Genomic DNA, 27,156 nt, shown 5'->3' with positions numbered 1-27,156 from the left:
ACATTTAGGGATTTTTAATGGAAAGAAATTAGAATTAACTTCCTGTGCTGTTCCCTCATGCAGAAGTCATTAACCTTAGGAGTTGGAGAGAAAGCTCAGTGATTAAGAGAGTGTACTGCTCTTAAAGAGATTGAGACTTGGGTTTCAATCACCCAGGAAGGGCAGCTCAAAACCACTTGTAATTATAGCTCCAGGGGATTGTATTAACTTGGTCTTCAGAAACACTTGCACTCACTTGCCCATTTTCTCTCTTTCTGTCTCTCTGTCTCTCTCACATATACACATACACACATACATACTCACAAATAAAAATAAAACAAATATTTAAATGTCATCAATATTTGCTAGTGTATTTATTTTGCAGAAAGGTATAAAAGATTGAACTAGAACTACTCGAGGCCTCTTGCTGAAGAGGACCACAGAAGCGGTGAAGGCTCCTCCAGAGTTACTGATCTATGAAATGGCAGAAAATGGAAAAAACTGTGACCAGAGACGTGTAGCAATGAGTAAGGAGCAGCATAATGGGAGTTTTCCAGACCCCTCTTCAGTACATGAAATGAAGAGAAGGGATCAGGAAGAAAGACATAATATTGTCCTGTGGAGACAGCCGCTCATTACCTTGCAGTATTTTTCTCTGGAAACTCTTGTAGTTTTGAAGGAATGGACCTCAAAATTGTGGCATCCTCATAGCAACGTGGTGTCTTTTTTACTGCTGCTTGCTGTGCTTATCGCTACATATTATGTGGAAGGAACGCACCAACAGTATGTGCAGCGGTTAGAGAAGCAGTTTCTTTTGTATGCCTACTGGATAGGCTTGGGGATTTTGTCCTCTGTTGGACTTGGAACAGGATTGCACACCTTCCTGCTTTATCTGGGGCCACATATAGCTTCAGTCACATTAGCTGCTTACGAATGCAATTCGGTTAATTTCCCTGAGCCACCCTATCCTGACAAGATTATCTGTCCACATGAAGAAGGCATTGAAGGAGCCGTTTCTTTGTGGAGTATCATCTCAAAAGTTAGAATTGAGGCCAGCATGTGGGATATTGGTACAGCCATTGGAGACCTACCTCCATATTTCATGGCCAGGGCGGCTTGCCTCTCAGGTACTGAACCAGATGATGAAAAGTATCAGGAATTTGAAGAGATGCTGGAACAGCAGGGGGTGCACAAGACTGCATCACGGGCAAAACTGGCAGTTCAAAACCTAGTACAGAAAGTTGGATTTTTTGGAATTCTGGCCTGTGCTTCTATTCCAAATCCCCTGTTTGACCTGGCTGGAATAACATGTGGGCACTTCCTTGTACCGTTTTGGACCTTCTTTGGTCCAACCCTGATTGGAAAAGCAATCATTAAAATGCATATCCAGAAAATCTTTGTTATAATAACTTTCATCAAGCGCATCGTGGAACAGATGGTGGCTTTCATTGGAGCTGTCCCCAGCATAGGTCCGTCTCTGCAGAAGCCTTTTCAGGAGTACCTGGAGGCACAGCGCCAGAAGCTCCACCACCGAAGCAAAGTGGGCACCCTGCAGGGAGAAAACTGGTTGTCCTGGATGTTTGAGAAGCTGGTCTTCGTGATGGTGTGTTACTTTATCTTGTCTATTATTAACTCCATGGCACAAAGTTATGCCAAACGAATCCAGCAGCGCTTCAACTCAGAGGAGAAAACTAAATAAGGAGAGAAAGTTTTTCTTTGCAGAAGTTAGCGTGGAGGGGTCCTGTCTTACATTGGGAAGGCTCCAACCAGAAAGGAAGATCCCCTCTTCCAGCCTATATTGATTTTAAAGCATTCTTCTTGAAGCAGTTTAGTCCATATTTTACACTGACATCCTTTTCCATTATGTGTTAAGGTAAGGTCTCCACCCTCCGTTCAATCCACATTGTATTTCCTTAGGGTGGATGTGATACTCTGCTGCAGACTCAACCAAAATTGGCCTTCTGTTAACGTTCAAGGGCCACATGGTACAACTGGAGAACCCCTGCCCCCCAAACATTCTAAAGTATGTTAAATATGACAGGCTTTTTAGGCTTGTCACAAATGATTGTTTTTTCTAAGTCATCAAATGTATATGTTATATATATATATTGGAAAGCAGTCTTGCATGTCTATCATGGAACAATTTACTATGCCTTCCTTTCCCACCCTCAAAAAGACCATGTTATGATGCATTGCACACCCTCTGGGGAAATTGATCTTTAAATTTTGAGACAGTATAAGGAAAATCTGGTTGATGTCTCACAAATGAGTACACCGCTTTTTATTCTGTACATTTAGAATGAAGTCGTGAAAACCTTTATAAAGACATCTTTGATCATACTGAACAAAAAAAAAAAAAGAACTACTCTATAAAGGGAAAAATCTTAATAATTGGATTTACTCCCTTAAAGACAAAATTAATAAGAGTAACCTTTAATTCTATAGTATAACATCATATCTAAAGAAATAGAATAATGCAACCCAAGAGAAAAAAAAATGTTACCTACACTGTCACTTACATAGCATTTGTGTATCTATTATGTAACATACACTCACACACACACACACACACACACATATATATATATATATATATATATATATATATATATATATATATATATCCTTATTGGTACTACACTGGTTTCAGACTACAAAGACTAGTTTTATATTACAGAACAACTTTGTAGTCATTTAATATGGCCCCAAACCAAAATTGGATTCAAAAGTAAAAATGGATAGGTTGGATTCAAAATTGTAGTATTGAGAATAAGGTCTGAATGTTCTTTTAGCTAAAGTAGTAAGTAATCTTACTACTGAAACATATTTAAAACAAAGTTTAGAGACCTTTATCCCTATGTTCAGTATATTAACGTACACATGTACACATAATATATATGAGCATGGTTTTGAATGAAGCAGCCAGGATTTCTAATGATGGATTAAAAATATAATGTGTTATTTCTCACATTAATCTCTTTCCACAGAAAGAATGTTTCTTGGTAAATATTAATAATGAAGCATGGGCTAACACTGTATGACACATTTGAAAAGACAAATGCTAACTGGAAAATGCAAGTAAATGCACTTGAGCATTCATTATTAAAGTCTCTGCTGTCACTCAGCAGGAGAAAACCATTTGTAAACTTAAACCTGATGCTCACATAGGTCCTGTGATTACTCTTCTCATATTCTCAAGGCCCACCCCTAGTAACTTAATTCCTCCAACAAGAGTTTACTTCTCAAACATTTCACAATCTTCCCAAAATGCATACCTGGAAACCAAGTATTCTAATACATAGGCCTACTGAAAACACAACAAAAAACAATTGAGTAAAGAGTTACATCAGTGAATTGTAACTAATATATTTATAAAAGCCCTTATGAATGGAAATAGTGCATTGATAAAAGATAACTTAGAAATCACTCTCTCATCCTTGTACCATGTGATGTTACCAGCATTTAACCATGTCCAACATAAGAGACGATATCAACAGAACAAGCATTATTGAAATCTAAATCCTTATACTTTACTTGTATATGGAAATACGTATATAGAAATATAATGCATGAACTTCTTTTATTTATGTACAAAAGCAAAAATGTGTATACAGCTTAGGAACAACACAATAAATGTTCAAAATAAAATACATCAAAAGTCTCCCATAAAGATTATATATCTCTTTTAAAAGATGTTAGTAAAAGTCACTAACTAAATGATCTAGATGTATTTAATATTCTCCAAAGTTTAATAAACTTACAACTATTTAGTTGTTTTTATAGATAGAAATTATTGTCATCCTAGAGTTACTTTGCTTAATTAGCCCTTTTAAAATTAAATGAAAATCATTTATATTCTACCTTAAAAATCAGGAAATTTATGGTTTCAAATTAATTCTTATTCTAATATTTCATGAGTCAGACAGGTGTAGAGAGTGGCAAATGTAGCTGAAGATTTTTGTGTCCCACCTGGCCCTTGGTCAGGACAAATCTTCCTCACCTGCCAGTCCTGCAGCCACTTGGACCCAAGTAAACACACAGAGGCTCAGATTAATTAAAACTGTTCAGCCATTAGCTCAGGCCTATCGTTGACTAGCTCTTACATTTAAACTCAGCCCATTTTTGTTAATCTATATGTTGCCGGGTGTTCTGTGGCTTTACCTGTGTGCCTATTATATGCTGCTCCCTAGACAGTAAGGTGGTATCTCTTGACTCAGCCTTCCTATTACAGAATTCTCTTCTCTACTTGTCTGGCCTATACTTCCTGCCTGGCTACCTGCCAATCAGCATTTTATTTATTAACCAATATGCCCAAATTCCCAAATATACCAAGCTGGCTTTGGAGATGGAATTGGCTCACTCCTTCTTTTCTAAAAAAAAAAAAAAAAAAAGTTGCTTCTGTTCATAATTAATATAAGCCTCTATGTGTTTATTTCGGTCTGAGTGGCTGCAGGCCTGGGTGGCACTAAAGAAAACTTCAGCTATAAACAACTCATGATATATTGATTTATATAGTTTGATCAGTGACAAAAAAAAAAACTTTGACATGTTTCAATATTGTTTTTCTTTAACCTTTAATTAAAAATATGAATTATTTTGTTCTTTTAAGTTGGTCTAATATCATTTTCAAAATGATATTAGAACCTATTGTGGTTTAAAATGTAGTAAAAATCAACACTAAGTTTCATAGGCACTACAAAAGCAAAGTATCACTAAGCCATATCCCCTACCCAAAAGAACCTTTCCATGGTAGTATATCACACACTGATACTTGGAGACATGGAAGGCATTATATTGGGCTACTAATATTTCTAAAATTTAAGGGACTGTAGAGCAAAGTCACACAGATCATTGCACTATGGGGCACAATCACAGCATACAGTTCTGTACATAAAAGTGTACTGATAAATTCTTTTCTCAGTAAACTAAGTTCTCTGAACTCCCTTTGAGTTGAATAACTTGACCAATTTTTCTGACCTACTAGGCACAGTAGTATAAGGACTACTGGGCATTAATCCCTAAGAGAATGAAAGTGGTTGCATAGGGGCTTGGCCCCTGGGAGAGAGCCTATTAAGAAAATTAAATGGGCCGAGTGGTGGTGGCACATGCCTTTAATCCCAGCACTTGGGGCCAGAGCCAGGCAGATCTCTGTGAGTTTGAGGCCAGCCTGGGCTACAGAGTGACAGGTGCAAAGCTACACAGAGAAACCCTGTCTCAAAAAACCAATAAATAAATAAATAAATAAATAAATAAATAAATAAATAAGTCAATTTAAATAGCTTTTCAATGGTAACTGAACTTCAAAAGTTGGTTAAAACAGCAATGAAATTATTATTAAGTCCAACTATACTAGAATCATTTTCTTTATGTTTTGCTATAAGTTATAAACTCTTTTAATCCTTGGGTGACCTGAATTTAGTATATGATTATTAATGGGAAACTTTTTTTCTATACCAGGAAAGAAACATTTTCTAATGAAGGCTGAGAAAATAGTTCATTTTGTAAAGTACTTTTTTTCTCAGCAACAAGGAACTGAGTTTCATCTCCAGAGCCCACATTAAAAATGCCAAGTATGGTAGCTCACATTTGCAATTCCAGTATTGAGAAGGGAAAGAGGTAGGAACTGGCAAGTTCCTGGAACTCAATTGCCAACTTGCCTAGTCTACTTGAAGACTCCTAAGCAAGTGAGATACACTGCCTCAAAATCCAAAGGTGGATAGTGTCTAATAAATAACAACCAAGATTGTCCTCTCATTGTCTGCATGTGTGCAAGCACCAAAATGTACCTTTCACACACACTCACAAACACACACACACACACACACACACACACACACACTAAATATTTCTAATGAAAATGGAAAGATATGAACAATTAGAAATAAATAAGGGATCCTCTGAAACCAGCAATTATCACATTCCCTTATATAAGGCATTAACTAGAAAAAAAATTAGACTAACAGCTTCTTCATGAAGTTCTAAACTATGTTCAAAATGTGAGTGACACATCTTTTATAACAATGAAATCCTATATTTCTAGGACAAAAAAGGTAGGTACAGAAATTAAGATGTTAGGCAGAGTAATGTGATAGTTTACCAGTAAGATGTATGTAGGACTGTAATGATTGGAACTATTGTAACAGACAAGGAGGTACAGTTGTGATTATGGCAGCTGGAGACTAAGAATGGAGATCATGTTGAAAGGATGGAATAGTAGAAAGTTGTAGGTAATGGTTTTCTTTCTAGGAAGCTCTCAAAAAGGCTATAGGCAGTAATTTTTCTTATTTGTTGTTTTAGAACTCTTTGGGGTTTCATTCAGCAGCTCTCTGGGTCTGGAAAAGGTTTTAGTGCCTCTTGTGTTGAAGCATGACTCACACTAGCACTGCAACATGAAGTGGAACATCAAGAGGAACTTGATCTTGGACTTGTGGAACTGCTTGATGGACAGAGGGCTGCACTTACCTGATGCGGTCTCTTCCACAATAAAGATCTGGATGGAATGAGCACTAGCATGGTGCTAGGCAGCTATATCTGGGTCTGTGGAAGGAGGAAGTCAGCCACAGCCACCCAGGGCACTCTCAAGGCTGTAGAATCTCCCAGTTCACTCTGGGGGCGCTGCACAGCACCCTCGATGGGAATAGAAGCTCCTTTGCTTTGTGCACCACTGTTTAAACAAACATTATAGGCCGAGACAGTTCATGGGTTGGGTGGGAGCTAGTAATTTTCATTAACTTTTTTTTTCAGTAAGTAATTTTTCTATATTTCTTTTTAGGTACAGAGTAGAGAAGTATATAATTTAGAAAACAGCAAGTATCCTAAGATTGTAGGCTAATCAATGAATGAGCTCTACTGTATGCACCCAAGTGCCCAAAGTCAGAGGCAAAGCAAACCCAGATTACTGTACACAAGTGGCCTTCTGTGTAACTGTGGTATTCACAATGTCTGGAGAGACTCTGACATAAACATAAAAAGAGGTTTCTGGGTCAGGAGCAACATCATCTCCAGTAGCGAATTCCTAGACCAAAAAGAAATATTCAGGAACATTGGAATGGATTATCCTTCATAAATTAATACTTAGGTGAGTTGATGCAAATCATTAATTATAAATTCTTATTTAACTATAATGAGTTTGGACTATTTGTAGAAGTTGAACACAGTTCCAAGACAGGGAGTTTGATATGAAGACATCTCTTAGGTCAGGCTTTTCTATTTATTTATTTTTATTTGTTTGTCATTTTGATGAATATTTGGCCCATTGTTTCTATCCTTATGTATGTGCTGTAGAATGTCATTCTGTATGCTGTGAATGTGTGCTTCTCTGATTGATTGATAAATAAAATTCTGATTGGCTAGTAGCCAGGCAAGAAATACAGGTGGGATAAGCAGACAAAGAGAATTCTGGGAAGAGGAAGGCTGAGTCAGGAGTTACCAGCCAGACACAGAAGAAGCAAGATGACAAGGCAGAACAGACAAAAGGTACCAAGCCACATGGCTAAACATAAATAAGAACTATGGGTTCTTGGTGGTGCACAAAGCAAAGGGGCTTCTGTTCCCATCGAGGGTGCTGTGCAGTGCCCCCAGAGTGAATTGGGAGATCCTACAGCCTTGAGAGTGCCCTGGGTGGCTGGGGCTGACTTCTTCCACTTAAGAACTATTTAAGTGTAAGAGCTAGTCAGTAATAAGCCTGAACAAGCCGTTATAATTGATAAAAGCTTCTGTGTGTTTACTTGGGGGATGCAAGTGGGAGAGATTTGTCCTGACGGCTGGCCAGGACACAGGAAAATTTCCAACTACATGTATGTGAATGTATACAGTTATCAAAAGTGGTATTAGTATCTGTACTAATACATATATATATATATATATATATATATATATATATATATATATATATATATATATATACTAAACCCAACTAGATTGGCCAATATAATTAAAGAATCGATTAAGAGATGGTAGATGAAAGCCTTCTCATTGCTCTGAACTCTGTCCACAGAAATGGTGAGAGCATTTCCTGTTGTACGTAAATTCAGCTTTCAGAAGGTACTGTGAGCAATGTTTTCAGTTAGTTGTTTGCCAATTAGAATATCTAGATTTTGTTTTAGTACCCTATTATTACCTTTTAGCCAGACTCTACATGTAGTTGTGTGTTTGATAAGCAAGCCACAAATGGTGTTGGGCTACTGGAACTCTGATCCCAGCATTCGCTTGATGAGTGAATCAGAGCCATACTTTGGAGGTTTGGAACTACGCTTAACAAAGCAATATAAATACTCAGAGCTACAGTGAACAGAAGAGTGTGCACCATCACACGAGATATTTTCATTGTCTATTGATTTTCCTCAAGCACATGCTATTACTAAAGAGGGATTACCTGCTTTCACGGCTTTGGGATTGTGGTATTGATTCCATTAGTGTATCCAAATGTTTGCCTTACTTACAAAGCGGAGTATTCTGTAACCTGTTTTGATCTATCTGAGGAAAAGGTTCTGAATTACTAACTAGGGAATAAAAAAGAGAGGTAGGAAGAGAGAGAACTTAGATAATGAGCTAAAGGATAATTTGGGGGGATAGCATTTAAAAATCAAAATAAGTTTTACATCAATAGAGTGGACAGCCTTGTAAAGAATTCTCTGGGCTTAATAAATTAATAAATGTATTAGGCATCAGTATAGGACATAGGTTGAGAAGAAGTAATAATTGGAGTGGTGGTAGAGAGATGACTGAGTAGTTAAGAGTGTTTATGTATTTTACAGTGCACTTGGGTTCAGTTCCCAGCACCCACATGGTGGTTCACCAAAATCCATGATCTGATGACATCTTTTGACCTCCACAGACACTATGCATGTACCTGTTGTACATATATGCATGCAGTTAAATGTTCACACACATGAAATAAAATAAATAAATCTAAGAAAAACTTAAAAAATAATATTTACAGTGGTAGCATTAATATAATTAAAGAACATTAGATATATATATATATATATATATATATAACATTAATCACTATATTTGTAGGTAAAATACATCTTCTTTTAAATATGTGCAGTGACATTAGTGAACTACTTTTAGATTTAATCTGGGTTGTTAGACATACATGGATTCTAGAGTAGAGAAATTAATCCCTGGGCCAAAATAAATTAATACACAGAGATATTTGCCATTTGTTACTCAAGTGGGTTTGAGGAATTCTTCAAACTTTCCATAATGCCTGGTTGCCAAGAACTTATTTAAAGTGTTGGAGATAGTATTTTTAATCAATACTTTTATTAAGAACTTAGTACTAAGTGTTTGTGATAAATGGAATGCTTGTATGAATTTCTGCCATTAATGTTTGTAACTCCAAAGAGAACAAGAAATGTCTTGGTAGTATTTAGATGTGTATGGGTGACTTCCACTTATATAATAAGCACAAATGGCAAGAGTTTCTTAAAATAAATTTTATTTTGAAAGAATAAACTATTAGGCAATGGTCCAAGAGCTTGTCAAATGTGCATTGTCTGTCTTTGAAATTCACAGCATATAATGCTAAGATAACTGCCTGACACTTGGGCAAAATGTGCTGACCCATCACTTCTGTTCTTTATTTAGATCATCCTAGCCCAGAAATGGAATGTTGAAATCTTCTACCACTGAACTGCATTGCTTATCATAGTGTATGTGTCTGTAACAGAGTCAACAGCTCTCCTTGCCATTTATCCAGTTAATCAGAGTCCATCAGGTATCTAAGGATATGTGATCTGCCATCTGGCAGGAGACTAATTACAAGTAAGGCTGTATCCTCCAATGGGTAGGATATATTAGGATATCTGTATTGCCCTACATCTGATATCAATAAAGCCCAACTAGATCTGTTGAGCTTCCAACTAGGTGATAATTAACTCATGGTGCCAAGGTTATTTGGAAATGAAGAGTTACAAGTTTAAAATTGGTCAGAGTCTCTGTGTTTTGAGATTTTAGTTCATGATTGACCTTTTTCCCCAATATGAAAAACAAGGAGAGTTTGTTAAGTCAAAAGTGCACAGAGCACTCATCAGTCCACTATTTAAGAGTCCAATGAAAGTATGAGAAGACACTAAACCCTCCCTGATAAGTTGATCTCTAAAGATATGACAGAAATTCCTGACTTAAGCAGGTTTAGTCTTTTTATATATTTTTTCTACTTAATAAGAATAAAGCCGGGCAGTTGTGGCACACGCCTTTAATCCCAGCACTAGGGAGGCAGAGCCTGGTGGATCTCTGTGAGTTCAAGGCCAGCCTGGGCTACCAAGTGAGTTCCAGGAAAGGCGCAAAGCTACACAGAGAAACCCTGTCTCAAAAAAACCAAAAAAAAAAAAGAATAAAATATATTTATTTTCATTTTTTTATTTATTTTTATTGAAAATAGACTCTTCTCTTCTACAATACTTCTCAAACAGAGTTTCCTCTCCTTTCATTCCTCCCAGCTACCCCCACTTCCTCTCTTCCCAAGATCCATGCCCCCTCTGTTTCTTCAGAAAAGATCAGGCCTCCAAGAGATGACAGCCATACAGGACAAAACAAGATACAATAAAACAAGGCAAAAGCCCTCATATGAAGACTAAAAAGGCAACCCAACAGAAAAAAAGTCCCAAAGCAGGAAAATGAGTCAGAGGTACATCTGCTCCCACTGTTAGGAGTCCCACAGAAACACCAAGCTAGTAGCCATAACATATATGCAGAGGGCTTGGTACAGACACATGCAGGCCTGGAGCTTAGTGCTCCAGTCTCTGTAAGCCCATGTGAGTCCTGCTTAGTCGATTCCTGGGCCATGTTCTCCTGGTGTCCTCCATTCCCTGTGACTCAAGTAATCTTTCCTCCCATTCTCCTGCAGGGTTCCCAAAGGGAAGGGCCCCAATGGAAACCTCCACATAACATGTGCTATGGGTCTTTGCAACCAATCCCATCTGCTGCCAGAGGAAGCCTCTCTTTGATGATGACTGGACAAAGCATAGATCTATAAGTATTGATTTCTATTTTCTTTTTCTTTTCTTCTTCTTCTTCTTCTTCTTCTTCTTCTTCTTCTTCTTCTTCTTCTTCTTCTTCTTCTTCTCCTCCTCCTCCTCCTCCTCCTCCTCCTCCTCCTCCTCCTCCTCCTCCTTTTTTTTGCCAGTCATGTTTTGATCTACCCTAGGTCTCTGGGCTATCCAATCCCCAGTCCCTGGTCACACTGGCAGTGGAGGATATGGGATCCTTCTCCTAGCATGGGCCTCAAATTAAACCAAAGGTTGGTTTGCCACTCCCACAAGTTCTGTGACACCATTGCTCAAGCATGTCTTGAAAGCAAGACAGATTGTAGATAAAGGGCTTTGTGCCTGTGGTGGTGTACAGATTTCTCTTCCCATAGTCTGCAGAGTACCTTCTTGTGACAAAGAGAATAGAACATAGAGGTGAAGGCTCCATGCAAGCACCAACTTGACCTCTCTGCATTCAATGATTTGCACAAATGCTGTCCTTGGCAATGGAGACTTGTGGTCAGTTTTCAGAGAGTAATGTTCTGTCATAGCATCAGCCTAGGTTGTTTAGGGATCTCCATAGGACATCCTTGGCCAACAATTTAACAAACTGTAACCCATTCCCACCACTGGAAGCCTTAACCTGATAATCAAAGATGACCAGTTCAGACTCCACATCCTCCATTACTGGGAGTACTCACTAGGGTCATTCCCACAGGATCCAGGAAATTTCTCCCCTTTCCTTTTCTTCCTTCAAAACTCTCATTTAACTCCAACCTTGCTCTTTTGCAAATTCATGGTCTTTTTTTTTCTTTATTTTTTACTACACATAAATATGTGTATTTCTAAAACATAAATATGTCCTGCTCAGTTTCTATAGTGTTACTTGCATATATATTTCCAGGTCTGACCATCTATGTTGGATAACCAATCATATGCTCTTCACTGGGGAAGACTGTTTCTCCTGCACTCACATATCTTCTTTGCTCGTAGTTTTCTTTTTTAGAGAATAAATTAGTCTAAAGAGAAAATAAAGTCCTTTTAAAATGTTCTGAAACATAGCAATTCGATAGGTTTAAGGACACAATCAGTACTAAAAGATGCTGGTTTTGTATGTCTTTCTTGAGTCTGTCAAAAGGGCATCTACAGGGTCATGCGATGCATTGAACCTGGAGAAATGACTATGTCCTGGAAAGTGCGAGTCAAATGGCTCATTAACCTTCTTGCCATAAGGTTTCCACTGTCAGGGTTATTACCAATTACTTTGAGTTTGGGCAATAATCCATGTTCATTTTTAATTTTCTGACAAGTGGATATAAACAACAGGTGTGACTGCAGAGAACAAAATCAGACACAGTGAACCCAAAGCACATGCTTGTCAGTAGGTTGTGCTCTTGGCACGTACTGCTGTTAAAGTGATACAGTGACCATTTAGTAATCAAACACTACTGAGTATTTAAGAAGCTACCCAAGACTGTGAAGTGTTTCCCTCTCTTGGAATCTGGCATAGTACTTTCTAGAATCTTGGAAGCTAGACCAAAGGTAAGAGGTTTCCATGTGAGGTCCAGCTGGAATCACTCTTATCCTGTCTTAAGTGTACAGTGTCTTCTGCAATAGGAGCCCACCCTCAACCCCTGAGAAGCAACTAAGGGTTATGTAGAAAATCTGTATTGCTTTGGAAGTCACTTGGACTACACTGACCTTTGAAAGGTTTCTCATGCCTGGTACTAGTGTATTTGTTAGTCTGTGGTTCTTGTGAGAGCATTGTCAGCTTAACTTTCCATATATATATATGTAAATTTCCATATTTCCCAGAAAAACTGGGAAAGGCATATGTATGTATATGTATACATACACACACACATATATATGCATATATATGTACATTTTCTGCATAATTTTAGGCAAACATAAAATAATTATATTCCTTGAGGCTTTATCAAACAGCTTTGGTGTTATTTGTCCCTTAATTCTTCTTCTAATTTTGTATTGATCTCCCTCCAGCCACTATGGTTGGAGACCCCTCCCCATTATTCTCTGTTTCCCACTACATATCACCCAAATCCTTCTATTGCCTTCCCAATATCCCACCCCACCACCTATGATCCCTTTTTGATTTTTCTGGTTCCTCGATACTGTATACTCACACCTAAGAATGCTAAGCTAGAAACACTTAACCAAAATTACCAACACAGCAAGATATGCATAAAGTTGCAGTAAGTGCCACACATATCTTGGAGGCAACACATAACTGTCTAATAGGATTTAATGCCACTTAACAGGAAGGAAATCATGGTTGGTACTAGAAATCTATCCAGCATCCTGGGGCTATTAATATCATGGATTGCAGAAAATAATCTACTTCCATATTAACGTATCTGTCTATAGTGCCACTGTTCACATCTGGTTTATGCAGCATATCTAGAAGATGTTGTTTCACAGTAGACTTCTTGGCATTCTGACTCTTACACACTTTCTACCCCTTCTTCCATGATATTTCCTGAGGCATAGATACAGGAGTACTAATGTAGAAACATCTGATTGAGATGAGCTCATTCGAATTTGTTAATCTTTCCACTGTGTCCAGTTATGGCTTTCATTGAAGGTCTATATTTGCTAAAAGGAGAAGTTTCTTTGTTGAAGAGTGGGAGCTACACTTATCTTTGGAGATAAGAGTAGGGTTTAGAATCTAGTGAGGAATTACCTCAGTCAAGCAAAGTGTGTGTGTGTGTGTGTGTACATGCATATATATGACCAAGATATTGTGGATACTGCAAAATCAATTCTTTTTAATAATTAGTATGGGGATATATCTGATGTAGATATTTTTAATATATGAATATTCAAAGACAGTTATACATTATATTTTATATATTACTTTCTTATTATATATAACTTTTATTATAATTTAACCTTGAATTAAGAATGTTAAATATCACTGGGCAGTGGTGGCGCACGCCTTTAATCCCAGCACTCGGGAGGCAGAGCCAGGCGGATCTCTGTGAGTTCGAGGCCAGCCTGGACTACCAAGTGAGTCCCAGGAAAGGCGCAAAGCTACACAGAGAAACCCTGTCTCGAAAAACCAAAAAAAAAAAAATTTAAATATCTGGCACATTTTTTTTGAGGGAAGGGGTGAGTTGAAGTTAAATTATATTAATACAATTAAGAAATTTTCATTTAAAATTTACTATTTCTTCTACATGAACTATCCTAAATATTATTCTCATTCTTTGCATATATTTGCTTCAAATATTATTTACCTACAAAGACATGTAAATGTCCACATATGTGTATCAGAGACCAATATACAAATGTAAAATATTTTACCATATATTCAGAGAATGTGTTGTCATATTGAGACTGTAACTTTCATATTTGAATTTATATCCTTCAGAAATTTAAAGTATGAAACAATTTTTCTCATATTGATTCATTACAAGGATTTTGAATAAACATTTCTTTCAGATATTAAAACTTTCTTTAATTCAACTGGCTATAATTTTGAACTATATAAAAAATCAACTTCAATATGTCAAGTATATTAGTGAGTCAAATAGCAATGTAAATTAAATAAATTGGACAGCTAGTGTGTGCAAAGTAATTAATGATTGCTAATATTTGAAGTATAATGACTTTTTAAATTAATGGCATGCTTGCTGTATAATTAGCTGAGATCATTTTAATAAAACCATCAATTGGCTTTGAAACAAAGTCAACATATTAAAAAATTGACAAGGTTTTAAATGCATGCATTCTCATTTCATTCAAGATGAGGTTTCCAAATACAATGGAAATAATATAAAACTTCATGAAATAAAATATTATAATTGATCTGTATACCAGAACAACTGAATTTTCCTTCAGAATGAGAAACTCCTTTACCTTTTGCATAAGTAAAAAATAATAGTGAGAGATGTAGTTTTTACATTATGTGGTACAAGCAATATTCAACACTTGAGGATACTCAACCCTTGACAGTCTAAAAGAGATAACATAAGCCCAACACATTATCAGCTAAACCCATTTCTGCATTAAATTGTGATATGTAACCTTCAGCTTGTAAAAGTGTAGGAGCCAATAGTATAGTCCTTATGAATGAAGTAGATACATGTAAAAATGTTTGAACCCTAAAATGTTTCCATTAGCCAACATCTACTATATTATATGAAGCAATATCTATTATACAATTATTTTATTGTAGAAATAGTATTAAATAGATTGCTTCAAATTATTAAATTGGTGATTTATAAAATAAGAAAATAAAATGGGGTGATTAATATTTTAGCACATAGGAGGGTGTCCAGCCTGGACTACAAATTGAGTTCCTTGCCATCTAGGGTTACATAATGAAACTCTGTCTTAAAAATTATGTTGGTAAATATTCCTTAATCTGGTTTGTTAATCTGTGATATCAGTTTTAAGAACAAATATTATTGAGGTGATTCTTGACTCTGACATTTATAAACCCAACTTCTGATGGATCTGTTGGCCTTAGGATGTTCTCATGCAATCAGATTTTTACTGGGATAGTAGAGAGGTCAATTGTTAATACTGTATTTTCTGGCAACGTTCTTAAATTTATAATTTATTAAGTATTTAAATAAGGAGAAAGAGATACAGGGAGACAGGGAGAGGGAGAGAGAGAGAGAAGAGGGGGGAGTGAATATGAATGAGTATAAGATTATACTTTTGAAAGAATAAAATATTACTTTTGGAAGGAAGAAAATTCAAAGCAGAAAGCACCAGTGAGGATTGCAGCATGGTGACAAATATTCCTCTGAGTACAGAGAGCTACAAATGCGATCCTTAAGTGAACAGACACTCATTTCTTACAACTTCCTGATGCTCCCAACCAGGACTTTAGGATTCCTGTTATAAGAGTAGTTTGTAGAAATTCTAATACTGATACTAGAGAAATATCTTTCTCTAGAAGAGTAGGAGACCAAAAGTCTGTATTATTCTGAAGTTCTCCATTGGGTCAGATAAACCAGGAATTTTATAATAGCGAGCATGAAAGTATGCATAATCAGGTTGAGGTGGAGAAAGCCGGCTTGGTTAAGAACTGCTTAAATGAGTGTCTATATTGACCTGATATCTCTTTCAAGGTCAAACATTTCTCTTGGGAGGTCAGTTCTGGATTCAAGAAAATTTTCTTCTACAGGTAGCTTTCTATGTCTGCTCATGCTCTATTAGATTCACATTATTCTTTTCAAGACCAATTGGGTACTAACAGAGGTTTTACCAAAAGTGAGATAAAACTATAACAACAATAGCAATCAGTTTGGAAAGAATGTTGAGTTCTGTGACACTGGTCAATGTGGAGCAAGAGAAAAACCACTGCAAATATAAAACAATAGCAAAACATGTCTAGGCTGTGACATACCTTTTACCAGCTCCCAGAAAACAGCAATCCTAGAATCTCCCAAACTAGAAAGACAACCCATATGCAAACATTATTCTGCTGCTTCAAGCCTAAAAGACTTCCACACTCAAATAATTGTTAGCTTTAGTGAAATAGTCTGAGCCAGCCAATTTAATGCTACTCTTTTGTAATTCCATTTCAAAGTGCTTTCATTTTTATAAAAAAAAAAAAATTAGCCCAACAGGTAAACCCAATATCATTGATGGTACCCTTATATGTTTCCCTCAAAGGGGGGATTGCCTGAGAACTTTACTTACTGGGCTCCAAGCCAACTTGAGGGTTTCCTATTAGCCATAGTAGAGCACAAATTTGGAGATAGACAATGTGCCTCTTTTTATATTGCTGTAGTATTTCAGATATCATCATAGCAGCAGGTAACTGAGTGAATTTCTCCAAAACTCCAAAATAATCCCATATATTCTCTTTTTTATTCAATTAATCTCTCCTTTGTTTTATTTTGTTTTTGTTCTGATTTGTTTTGGCTCTTAATTCAAACCTTACATGTTAATATTATAAGCCAATGGTAATCAATGTGCTAGTGAACAAACAATGTAAAATTTTCAACCCTCTTGTGTGGGTTAACAAGCTTTGGAGAGTATTGTTAAGTGTGAAAAGGCTAAGTGTGGACATGCTGTACCAACTAATACAGCCTTAAAACAAAACTGAAGTTTCTTGGAACTTTAGAACCTTCCTATATACCTTACTTTATTTTCATTAAACCAAATAAACAATGTTAAACCAAATAAACACAGAGTATTCCATAGAAGTGAGGAGTTCTTCAGGGGCTCTTGACACGGCTCAGTAGTTAAGTGCTTATTGCTCTTTCGGTGTATTCAGTTTGAAACACAAGTCCTGGGCAGATCACACTCACCTGTAACTCCAGTTCCAGAGGGTGTTTAATGCTTTCTTTTTGCTGATGTTGACATCTGCACACATGTAGTACACATACACAATTCAGGCACACACATACACACATACATAGACACACACAATAAATAATTTTTTAAATAGGGAGCTTAATCAGTATTGTAGATATCATGATGTTACTGAAAGTTACAGTATCTATTACAATTATATATATATATATATATATATATATATATATATATATATAATTTCCATAATTCAAAAACCAAAGCACTGCATGAAACTCTAAATGATCTTGAAGGTAGGATTTGAGTACGTATGTTGATGCTAGAAAGGCTTTCTAGCATGAAAAGCAACAGCCTACATATGAACAATGCAGTCAAAGACTGCTCTTGAAATAATTAAGAGCAAAACACACCACAGCCTTAAGATTTTCTGGGAGCTAGAGGTGTAATTCAGTGGCAGAACACTTGCATATATTGTGCAAAACATTGTGCTCAATTCCCAATAACACTATATCAATGCATTAAGTAATCTATAAAATATTTAAATATAATTTTCTTAAAGTTCTAAGAAATCATACATTAAGTTAACTCAGAATGTAATTCAAACATTAGACATCAAATTTTAATATATAAGAAGAAATAATATAGATAGACAATTGCATACAGGCAACATAAGCTGGTAAAATTATTGGAATCTCTAACAGTGATATAAAACAGTTCATGGTATTAACATCCACTTATATGTCAATAGGAAAAGACGAGGAACAGCAACAACTCCATCCTTTTTCATTTAAAGAAAATAAATCTGAAATTTGTTAGTATTTTTGTTTTCTATAATCTTATTGAGCTACAAATACATTTTTGATTGCTTATGCATATAGATTAGTGCATTATTTCTATGTATTTCACAATATTTACATTTAGTTAAATACAATACTAAATGTATAAATATAAGAAAGTGAAAAACCTGGTTTATCTGGTTTATAAACAACATGGAGGTATCTTATGATTTTCATCTTATAATTTATGACAAAATTTTAATGTATATATATATATATATATATATATATACATTATTCTAAAGTATTGAAGTATGAAGTATAAAACAGTCAGATGAAACATAAATGAAAACATCACCACCGTCAGCTCATCACTTACTGAAAATAAAATTACTCAAAAAATAACTCAGCAAAAATATCTTTAGCCTTAATACTGTGGATAATGTTCTGTATCTCTGCATGTGTTGCTCTGATTGGTTAATAAATAAAATGTTGATTGGCTAGTAGCCAGACAGGAAGTATACATGGGATAAGCAGAGAGGAGAATTCTGGGAACAGGAAGGCTGAGTCAGGAGATGATGCCAGCCACCGCCATGAGAAGCAAGATATAAAGATACTGGTAAGCCACAAGCCAAGTGGCAAGGTATAGATTTATAGAAATGGGTTAATTTAAGCTAGCAAGAAGCCTGAGCCATTAGGCCATACAGTTTGTAATTAATATAAGCCTCTGTGTGTTTACTTTGGTACAAGCAGCCAGAGGGCCATGACAGCCAAGCAGCACTGAAAAAAACTTCAGCTACAAATGGCACCAGAACATATGGTAAGAGTTTCCCCCTAAAATATGAGAAAAAAGATGCTAAAAACAGCTTCCTAGTTGTCTCTCTCAAGTTAGACATGTGGCGGGGTATAGATTTATAGAAATGGGTTAATTTAAGATGTAAGATCTAGCTAGCAAGAAGCCTGAGCCATTAAGCCATATAGTTCGTAATTAATACAAGATTATGAGCGATTATTCTATAAGTGGTCTGTGGGACTGTGGGGGCTTGGCAGGACCTGGAGAGAAACTTCAGCTACATCTTAACTTTATGTTTCATATTACAGAAGTGTAAGGAGGAGATCAATGTTCCTATTTGGTTTTCAACTCTTTATAAGTGACCTCCAAGGTAAAATGTGTACAATGTTGCATCAGGGAACAATTTTTATGCAACTAGCCAACTACTTTCAGATTGAACTGAAGTCCTTCACCATAGGAGGAAATTTCTTGCTGGTGTGTAATCCTGTTCAAAACCCTATGGCTTACATATGATAGTGGTCATAGAATCTATGGTAGTACTTGCCATCTTTATTATGTTCAACGGTCCTGTTTTCAAATGTCCTTCTAAATATTTGTATTCCTGGGATATTCTCAATTAATGTGAAAGAAGGTTCTGTTTATGGTAGGCAAAAGTCAGTACAGAGATGAATATTTAGCAAAGTACAGAGAATAAGAGATCAAGTGTTCAGAGACAAAAAGGACATTATTATCACTTTATGTGCAACCCCTCCTCACTACCAGAGCACAGGCAACATCATAAATGGAAGGTGGAAAAATATAAGAGCCAGAGGAGTGGGAGTGCTATAAAATGCATGGCCATGACATGTTTATTGTTCTCATGCACTCACAGCAACTGTGGCTCCCTACGGAGAATAAGCACAAGATCAAGCCAGCTAGTATTACAGAACAGATGAAGGAGAACTGGTTCTTCCAAACTGCTTACTGAAGATCTGCTGGAAGAGAGAAATCATTCTTTTTTGAAGGTGTTACCATGGTGTTTTTAATGTTCTAGTGGAGGTCCTGCTACGTCTACACATACAAGTAGCACTAATTGAAATTGGTGGGTTTATAGAAAAAAAAATTAAAAACCCACAAATTTGGGGGAAGTTACTGAAGGAAAGGAGAGTACATATGATCATATTTCATTGTATACATGTATGGAATTATCAAGAATAAAGTTAAATATCATAAAAAAGTCCCAGTCTAACACTGAGGGTGTGGCTCTGAAGTAGAGTACTTGTATTAATATAGTAATAGTTTAATTAAAAACAAAACAAAGTCCCTTTCAGACTCAAAAAACATTTTGATTTTAAAACTTTTAAGAGAAAATTATGATCTTTATAACCTATCATATTCAGATTTTGAAGGGTTGTTATATTAAATATGTCATTGATGAAGGGACATACTCTGTGTACTGTCCGCTCTTGATCTGTTTTCCATTAAAGTGGTGATATTTTAATTGTGCTGAAATGTGATTTTATTTGTATGCTAATAAATAAAGTTTGCCTGGAGACCAGAGGACATTAGCGAGCCAGGAATGGAAGTCAGGTGGTGGTGGCTCACACCCTTAATCCGATCACATGGCAGGCAGAGTTTCTGTGTAGTCAAGGACACAGCCAAGCATGGTGACCCTTGAGTCTTTAATCCCAGTACCAACCATAGAGATCAGGAAGTCTGTATAGACAAGCAGTGACAAGGAAGTCATATGGCTGGGCTTGGAGCCCATGAGAAGGCAGAACAGAAAAGCAATAAAACACAAGACACACAGGAAGAAGATCTCTCTCTCAGAGGAAGGACGGTAGTGAGTGGTAAGATAAGGTGGTCTTGGCTCTTTGCTAATGCATGGATCTCTTGGGCTTTTATCTCCGTATTTAGCTCTGTGTTTATTATTTAATACCATTTAGAAATTCATCTACACATTAATATTTCCACTGCTAAAAAAATTTCTCATAGAAATGTTAAAGGTTAGCAATAGATGCTTGGTGAGCAAAAGTAAACAACTGGGAAACTAAAATCTACACATTTGTAGCATAGAAATATTTAAAAAATATTAAGCAAATTTTCTGTAAAAACATGCATGTTTGCTTTCATGAAGACATTGCTGTCATAATATTTACATTCTGATAATAATAAAATTGCATCATTCCTTTACAAATTCCCTTCCTGTGATAAAACATGCATGCACATATCCTACTAATGTTCAATTGTTTAATGTTTCATATTTGATTTTTAAAAAGTAAAAACTAAATTGATAGAATTTATTTAGAACCTTTAATATATCAAGAACTGAACTGTAATGTCAACACATTCATGAACAAATTCTAGATGACTCTGTCCCCATTGTTTTTCTGTTTCATTAACAATGAAACTCATTCAAGTCTAGCTTTATTTATAAAAGGTCATGTAAGTAATAATAATAGATTTATTAGTTTTAGACTAATAACTCATTATTTACACATTTTTTATTATATAACATGTAGAAATGCTACATATATTATAGTATTACGGCTTGACCAAAATCCTTCTGAATCATGTGATAAAAGATAAAGGATATCATATTTTGTGATTCACTGAGGTTTGGTTTAGTATTAAATATATCTTCTAGCAAGCTAAACCAACTGAACAATACCTGTTATATTACTTTTAAACAATAAATCAAAGAAAGGAAAGATTTACAAATGTTCACTTTACATGGTGAGATGATTCACAGGACATTGGACACCAATAGATTGTTGGAATAAAGACCTGTGAGAAATAGGAAGTATTGAGTGAGCTTGAAAAACACTGATAACACTCATCAAGGAGTAAATACTGACAAGAAATATTCTTTGAAAATTACCCATTTTGAATTCTACATCCTCTCTGATTTGATATTATCATCACTTTGTTCTATTTTAAAATGATAAAAAATAAACAACAACTTGGGCTGAAGAAATGGAGGAACAGTTAAGAAGCCTTGTTGATCTTGCAGAGGAACCAAACCATAGTAGCCACATGGAATGGCTTCTATCTACCTGGAAGTCCAGTTCCAAGTGATCCAAAAAATTTCTTTAGCCTCCTCAGGCTCCCACATGCACATGTAATATTGAAAACACACACACACAAACACACACACACACAAACACACACACACACACACACACACACACATACATATACATAAATAAAAGTTAAGATAAATCTTAACATAAAACTGAGGCACAGAACTTTTAAATCACACATGTATCTACTCTAAGCCAGTTTTGAAGCATCAGTCATAAGTCCATCAAACTTAGTTTTCTATATATCTTCATTATTATTTTCAGATTAGAATATAAATGCATCTCGGATTTCAGAAGGAGGGTTAAGAGAGTCATTACCAGCATACCACCTTGAAGAAAATTAGTCAGTAAGTATTTAAATCTTACATGATACGAAGATCAGACTAACTGACCTCTAAAGCTCCTTCCAATTTCAGCGTTAGATGGCCCTATGAGTGTTAAATTAATGAATTCCACTACACTACTGGGCCTTGAGCCAAGATATAGTGAAGTGCTATAGTGTGGAAGGAGGCCACAAATTGCCTGTTCCATAGACATAAAAATGTGTTCAGAGCTCATTTCCAGCAGCAAAGTCCAGTACCTAAATGCTGCATTGGCAATTACTCATCAGTCAGTGGAAACTGGTAGCCTAATGTAGCAACTATAACTTAATTATTGTTTCATGAAGTTATTTTTTGTCACTATCTAGTACATAACTATGACAAATTAACCCCAACCTATCACTAATGAATTTAATGCCCATCTCAAAAACAAATCACATGACTAAAATATCTAATTTTTAAATTTATGGGAGAATCTGTTGCTTAATCAAAATGTGAGTTAATTTGAAACGATCTATTAGTATAATTTGGTGAAATGCGCATATACACAAATCATACACATACACGCACACACACACACACACATATATATATATATATATATATATATATATATATATATATGTCAGAGTAAATCAACATCTTGTCTGTAGTCAGAAGTTTTCCTGTGTCCCACCCAGTCCCACAGCTGTTCAGACCCAAGTAAACACACAGAGGCTTATACTAATTATATATGAGGATGGCCTATGGGTCAAGATTCTTGCTAGCTAGCTCTTATATCTTAAATTAACACATTTCTATTAATCTATGTTTTGTCACATGTTTCATGGCTTTACCAGTCTGCTGGCATGTTGTTCCTTGGGTGACAGGCTGGCATCTTTGCCTGCCTTCCTCCTGTCTCTCTGCTTGGATTTCCTGCCTGCCTCTAAGCTGCCTTGCCATAGGACAAAAGAACTATATTTACTAGCCAATGGGAGCAACACATATTCACAGAATACAGAAAGACATCCCACAGCACTTTCCCTTTTCTATCTAATAAAAAAGGAAGGTTTTTAACTTTAACATAGTAAAACTACATATAATAGACCACTTATCAAGCAAGAATTACAGTTACAATATCTGGTCTATTTGTGTTTGGCGAAATTAAAGAAAATATTTATCATCTATCCTATATTTGTGAGTCTAAACTTTCATATCTAATTTATATTTTATCATAACCAAGGATAAATTATAACTATGACTATTTAGTCTTCAACATCAAAGACCCCAGAAGGATATAATATTACCTAAGTAAAGAGCAAGAGTATTATAAGCAACTTCAAAAATCTAGAATGACAGAAAGCTGCCTGCCTGGAGAGTCACCCAAAGTTCCTCTGCAATGTTGGCATATCCATCTTCAGCCTATAGGCCTAGTGTCTGTCAGTCGCTTCTCTCTGTGTTCTGTAGAATATCTGGCAGTCTCCTCTGTGAAGCAGGAAGCTAAAGGACCATTTTGCCTTATTTTGGCAAATTCAGTGTTCATTTTTCCATGAGTCCTGAATGTCCAGTTTATACAACATTTTGTCAAGCAGTCCAGGCTAGAACAGTCTCTTGCCCAAATGGCTGTTTTGCTAAGAAGAAGATAAATAAACTCCATATGGAATGTCTTCAATGCCCATCTTTCTCCTTGAAGTAATCGGTGCTGCCAGGAACAGATGTGTCTCATTGTCCAGAAAAGTCTAAGTTTTTAAAACATTTTAAATGCCATATTCTGTAGGTCTTTGAAGTGTTTGAAGATTATCTACCTAAGTGAAATATATCTATGTATACCTAGAAACTTAACTAACATGACTATAAGTTGGATTGTCATGGATGACTAATTTTAATCTATATTTCTTAAATATACGTTATAACTTCAAATGAGCTGCACAAACATAATACCTTAAAAAAGAGTAGAAATAAATATACAGTATAAGAAAATTAACTTTAAATTTGTAATAAATTAAACTCTGTAGCAATTTAAAACATTTTACACAAGTTGTTGCTCTTTAAAAGTATATTGAATAATCTATCCTTTCATCCTATAATATATATATATATATATATATATATATATATATATATATATATATATATATCCTATCCCTGTTTTTCTTTAGAAAGATATTGACTATGACCAAAAACAATTTGTAACAATCTTTAAACAAAGACAAATATCCATAATCCAGTTTTTAGAAATGTGAGCATAGTTTTCTAGGCTATTTCCTGGTGATTGTGGATTCTGGTAGTCTTATGGGGATCCTGAGAAATTTTCAGAAAATCGTCAAGTCCTGGGCAGACTGGGTATAACCTTTGTTGATAAGTATCATCTGTTAGGGTTCAGGAGGTTTGGCTTGTTCAAATCTGATCCATCTTAACCTAGAACAAATCCATAGCCTCTTGCTTCCTGTGGAAACATAAGCAGAGCCTCCTTTCCAAAGCAACATATCCTTAGATCCAGAGTTTGAAGTCAAGATACCTTTAAAATATGTATATTGGTTTAAATTAGCAGCCTTTATAATCAGATGTCTCTCTCTAGTTAAAAATCTCAAAGCAGGAGGATCACAAGTTTGAGGCCAGTCTGGACAGACACCTAAAGTTTCTCTGCAATGTTGGGACATCCATCTTCATCCTATAAGCCTAGAGTCTCTCAATTGCTTCTCCCTGTGTCCTATAGAATGTCTGGCACTTTCTTCTTCAAAGCAGGAACCTGAAGGACCATCTAACCTTACAAAGTTCTGGGGTCACCTTCCTATAGGTCCTGAATGTCAAGTTTATATAACATATTATCAGCAGTCCAGGCAAGAGCAGTTTCTTGCCCAAATAGCTATTTTTGCCAAGAAGAAGATAAACTCCATATAGAATGTCTTTAATGTCCATCTTTCTCTTTGAAGTAAATCGATGCTACCAGGAGCAGATGTGTCTCACTGTCCTGAAAGTCTAAGTTTTTAAAACATTTTAAATGCCATATTCTGTAGGTCTTTGAAATATTTGAAGATTACCTACCTAATTGAATTATATCTTTGTATACCAAGAAAACTTAACTAACATGATTATAAGTTTGACTATCATAGAAGTCTAATTAGTAATCTGTATTTCTTAATTATCTATTACAATGAGTTACAAAAACATAATACCTGAAATAAAAGTAGAACTACATATACATTATAACAAAATTAACTTTAAATTTCTACCCTTTAATTCTATAATATCTATATTATTCCCTTTTCTTTTTTAGAAGGAGATTGCATTTATAACCAACCCCCTTTAAAAAAAATAAACATTTATAAACAGTATTTTAGGAATTTGGTTGTAGCTTCTCATACTACTTCCTGCTGGTTGAGGGCACTAGCAGTCTTATGGGGATCCTGTGAAAATTAAGAATTATGGTCAAATAAAATACCTTGGGGTAACACTAACCAAGCAAGTAAAGTTTTTGACTATATGTCAAGAACTTCAAGTCACTGAAAAAAGAAATTGAAGAAGATGTCAGAAAATGGAAAGATCTCCCATGCTCATGGATAGGCAGGACTAACATAGAAAAAATGGCAATCTTACCAAAAGCAATCTACAGATTCAATGCAATCCCCATCAAAATACCAACACAATTCTTCACAGACCTGGAAAGAATAATACTCAACTTCATATGGAAAAACAAAAAACCCAGGATAGCCAAAAGAATCCTGTACAATAAAACAACATCTGGAGGCATCACAATCCCTGACTTCAAGCTCTACTATAGAGCTACAGTAATAAAAACAGCTTGGTGCTGGCATAAAAACTGACATGTGGACCAATGGAATGGAATTGAAGACCCTGACACTAATCTGCACACCTATGAACATATAATTTTTGATAAAGAAGCCAAAAGTGTACAATGGAAAAAAGAAAGCATCTTCAACAAATGGTGCTGGCATAACTGGATATCAACATGTAGAAGGCTGCAAATAGATCCATATCTATCACCGTGCACAAAACTTAAGTCCCAGTGGATCAAGGACCTGAACATAAATCCAGCTACTCTGAACCTGCTAGAAGAGAAAGTAGGAAGTAGTCTTGAATGCATTGGAACAGGAGATCACTTCCTAAATATAACACCAGTAGCACAGACACTGAGAGAAACAATCAATCAATGGAACCTCTTGAAACTGAGAAGCTTTTGTAGAGCAAAGGATACAGTCAACAAGACAAAGCGACAGCCTACAGAATGGGAAAAGGTCTTCACCAACCCCACATCTGACAGAGGACTGATATCCAGAATATATAAGGAACTCAAGAGATTAGACATCAAAATGTACAACAGTCCAATTAAGAAATGGGCTATAGAACTAAACAGAGAATTCTAAACAGAGGAAAGTCAAATGGCTGAAAGACATTTAAGGAATTGCTCAACATCCCTAATCATCAGGGAAATGCAAATCAAAACGACTCTGAGATACCACCTTACACCTGTCAGAATGGCTAAGATCAAAAACACTGAAGACACCTTATGCTGGAGAGGATGTGGAGCTAGGGGAACTCTCCTCCACTGCTGGTGGGAATGCAAGCTTGTACAACCACTTTGGAAATCAATAAGGCGCTTTCTTAGAAAATTAGGAATCCATCTTCCCCCAGATCCAGCTGTACCACTCTTGGATATATACCCAAGGAATGCTCAATCATACCACAAGGGCACTTGTTCAGCTATGTTCATATCAGCATTGTTTGTGATAATCAGAACATAGAAACAACCTAGATGCCCTTCAACTGAAGAATGGATAAACAAAATGTGGTACATATACACAATGGAATACTACTCAGCAGAGAAAAACAATGACATCATGAGGTTTGCAGGCAAATGGATGGATCTAGAAAAAATCATCCTGAGTGAGGTAACTCAAACTCAGAAAGACAAACATGGTATGTACTCACTCATAACAGGATACTAGATGTGGA

The 27,156-nt window shown here is 35.8% G+C and overlaps 1 protein-coding gene across 1 annotated transcript; it reads left to right on the top strand.

Annotated features, from left to right (window-relative positions):
- The first annotated feature begins 438 nt into the window (after positions 1–438).
- Positions 439–2,206, top strand: LOC131904657 (vacuole membrane protein 1-like). The gene has a single exon (XM_059255718.1). It carries the CDS (start codon positions 461–463, stop codon positions 1,676–1,678), a length of 1,218 nt encoding a protein of 405 aa, XP_059111701.1. The 5' UTR covers positions 439–460; the 3' UTR covers positions 1,679–2,206.
- The last annotated feature ends 24,950 nt before the right edge of the window (positions 2,207–27,156 follow it).

Source organism: Peromyscus eremicus, chromosome 2, assembly GCF_949786415.1.
Source record: "Peromyscus eremicus chromosome 2, PerEre_H2_v1, whole genome shotgun sequence".
NCBI lineage: Eukaryota > Metazoa > Chordata > Mammalia > Rodentia > Cricetidae > Peromyscus > Peromyscus eremicus.
The sequence above is the reverse complement of the archived record's forward strand: the minus strand, read 5'-3'. Positions and strand labels throughout refer to the sequence as shown.

Bases quoted from the DNA above. Each gene is read 5' to 3' on its own strand.
- LOC131904657 (XM_059255718.1), top strand. From the start codon at position 461: ATGGCAGAAAATGGAAAAAACTGTGACCAGAGACGTGTAGCAATGAGT.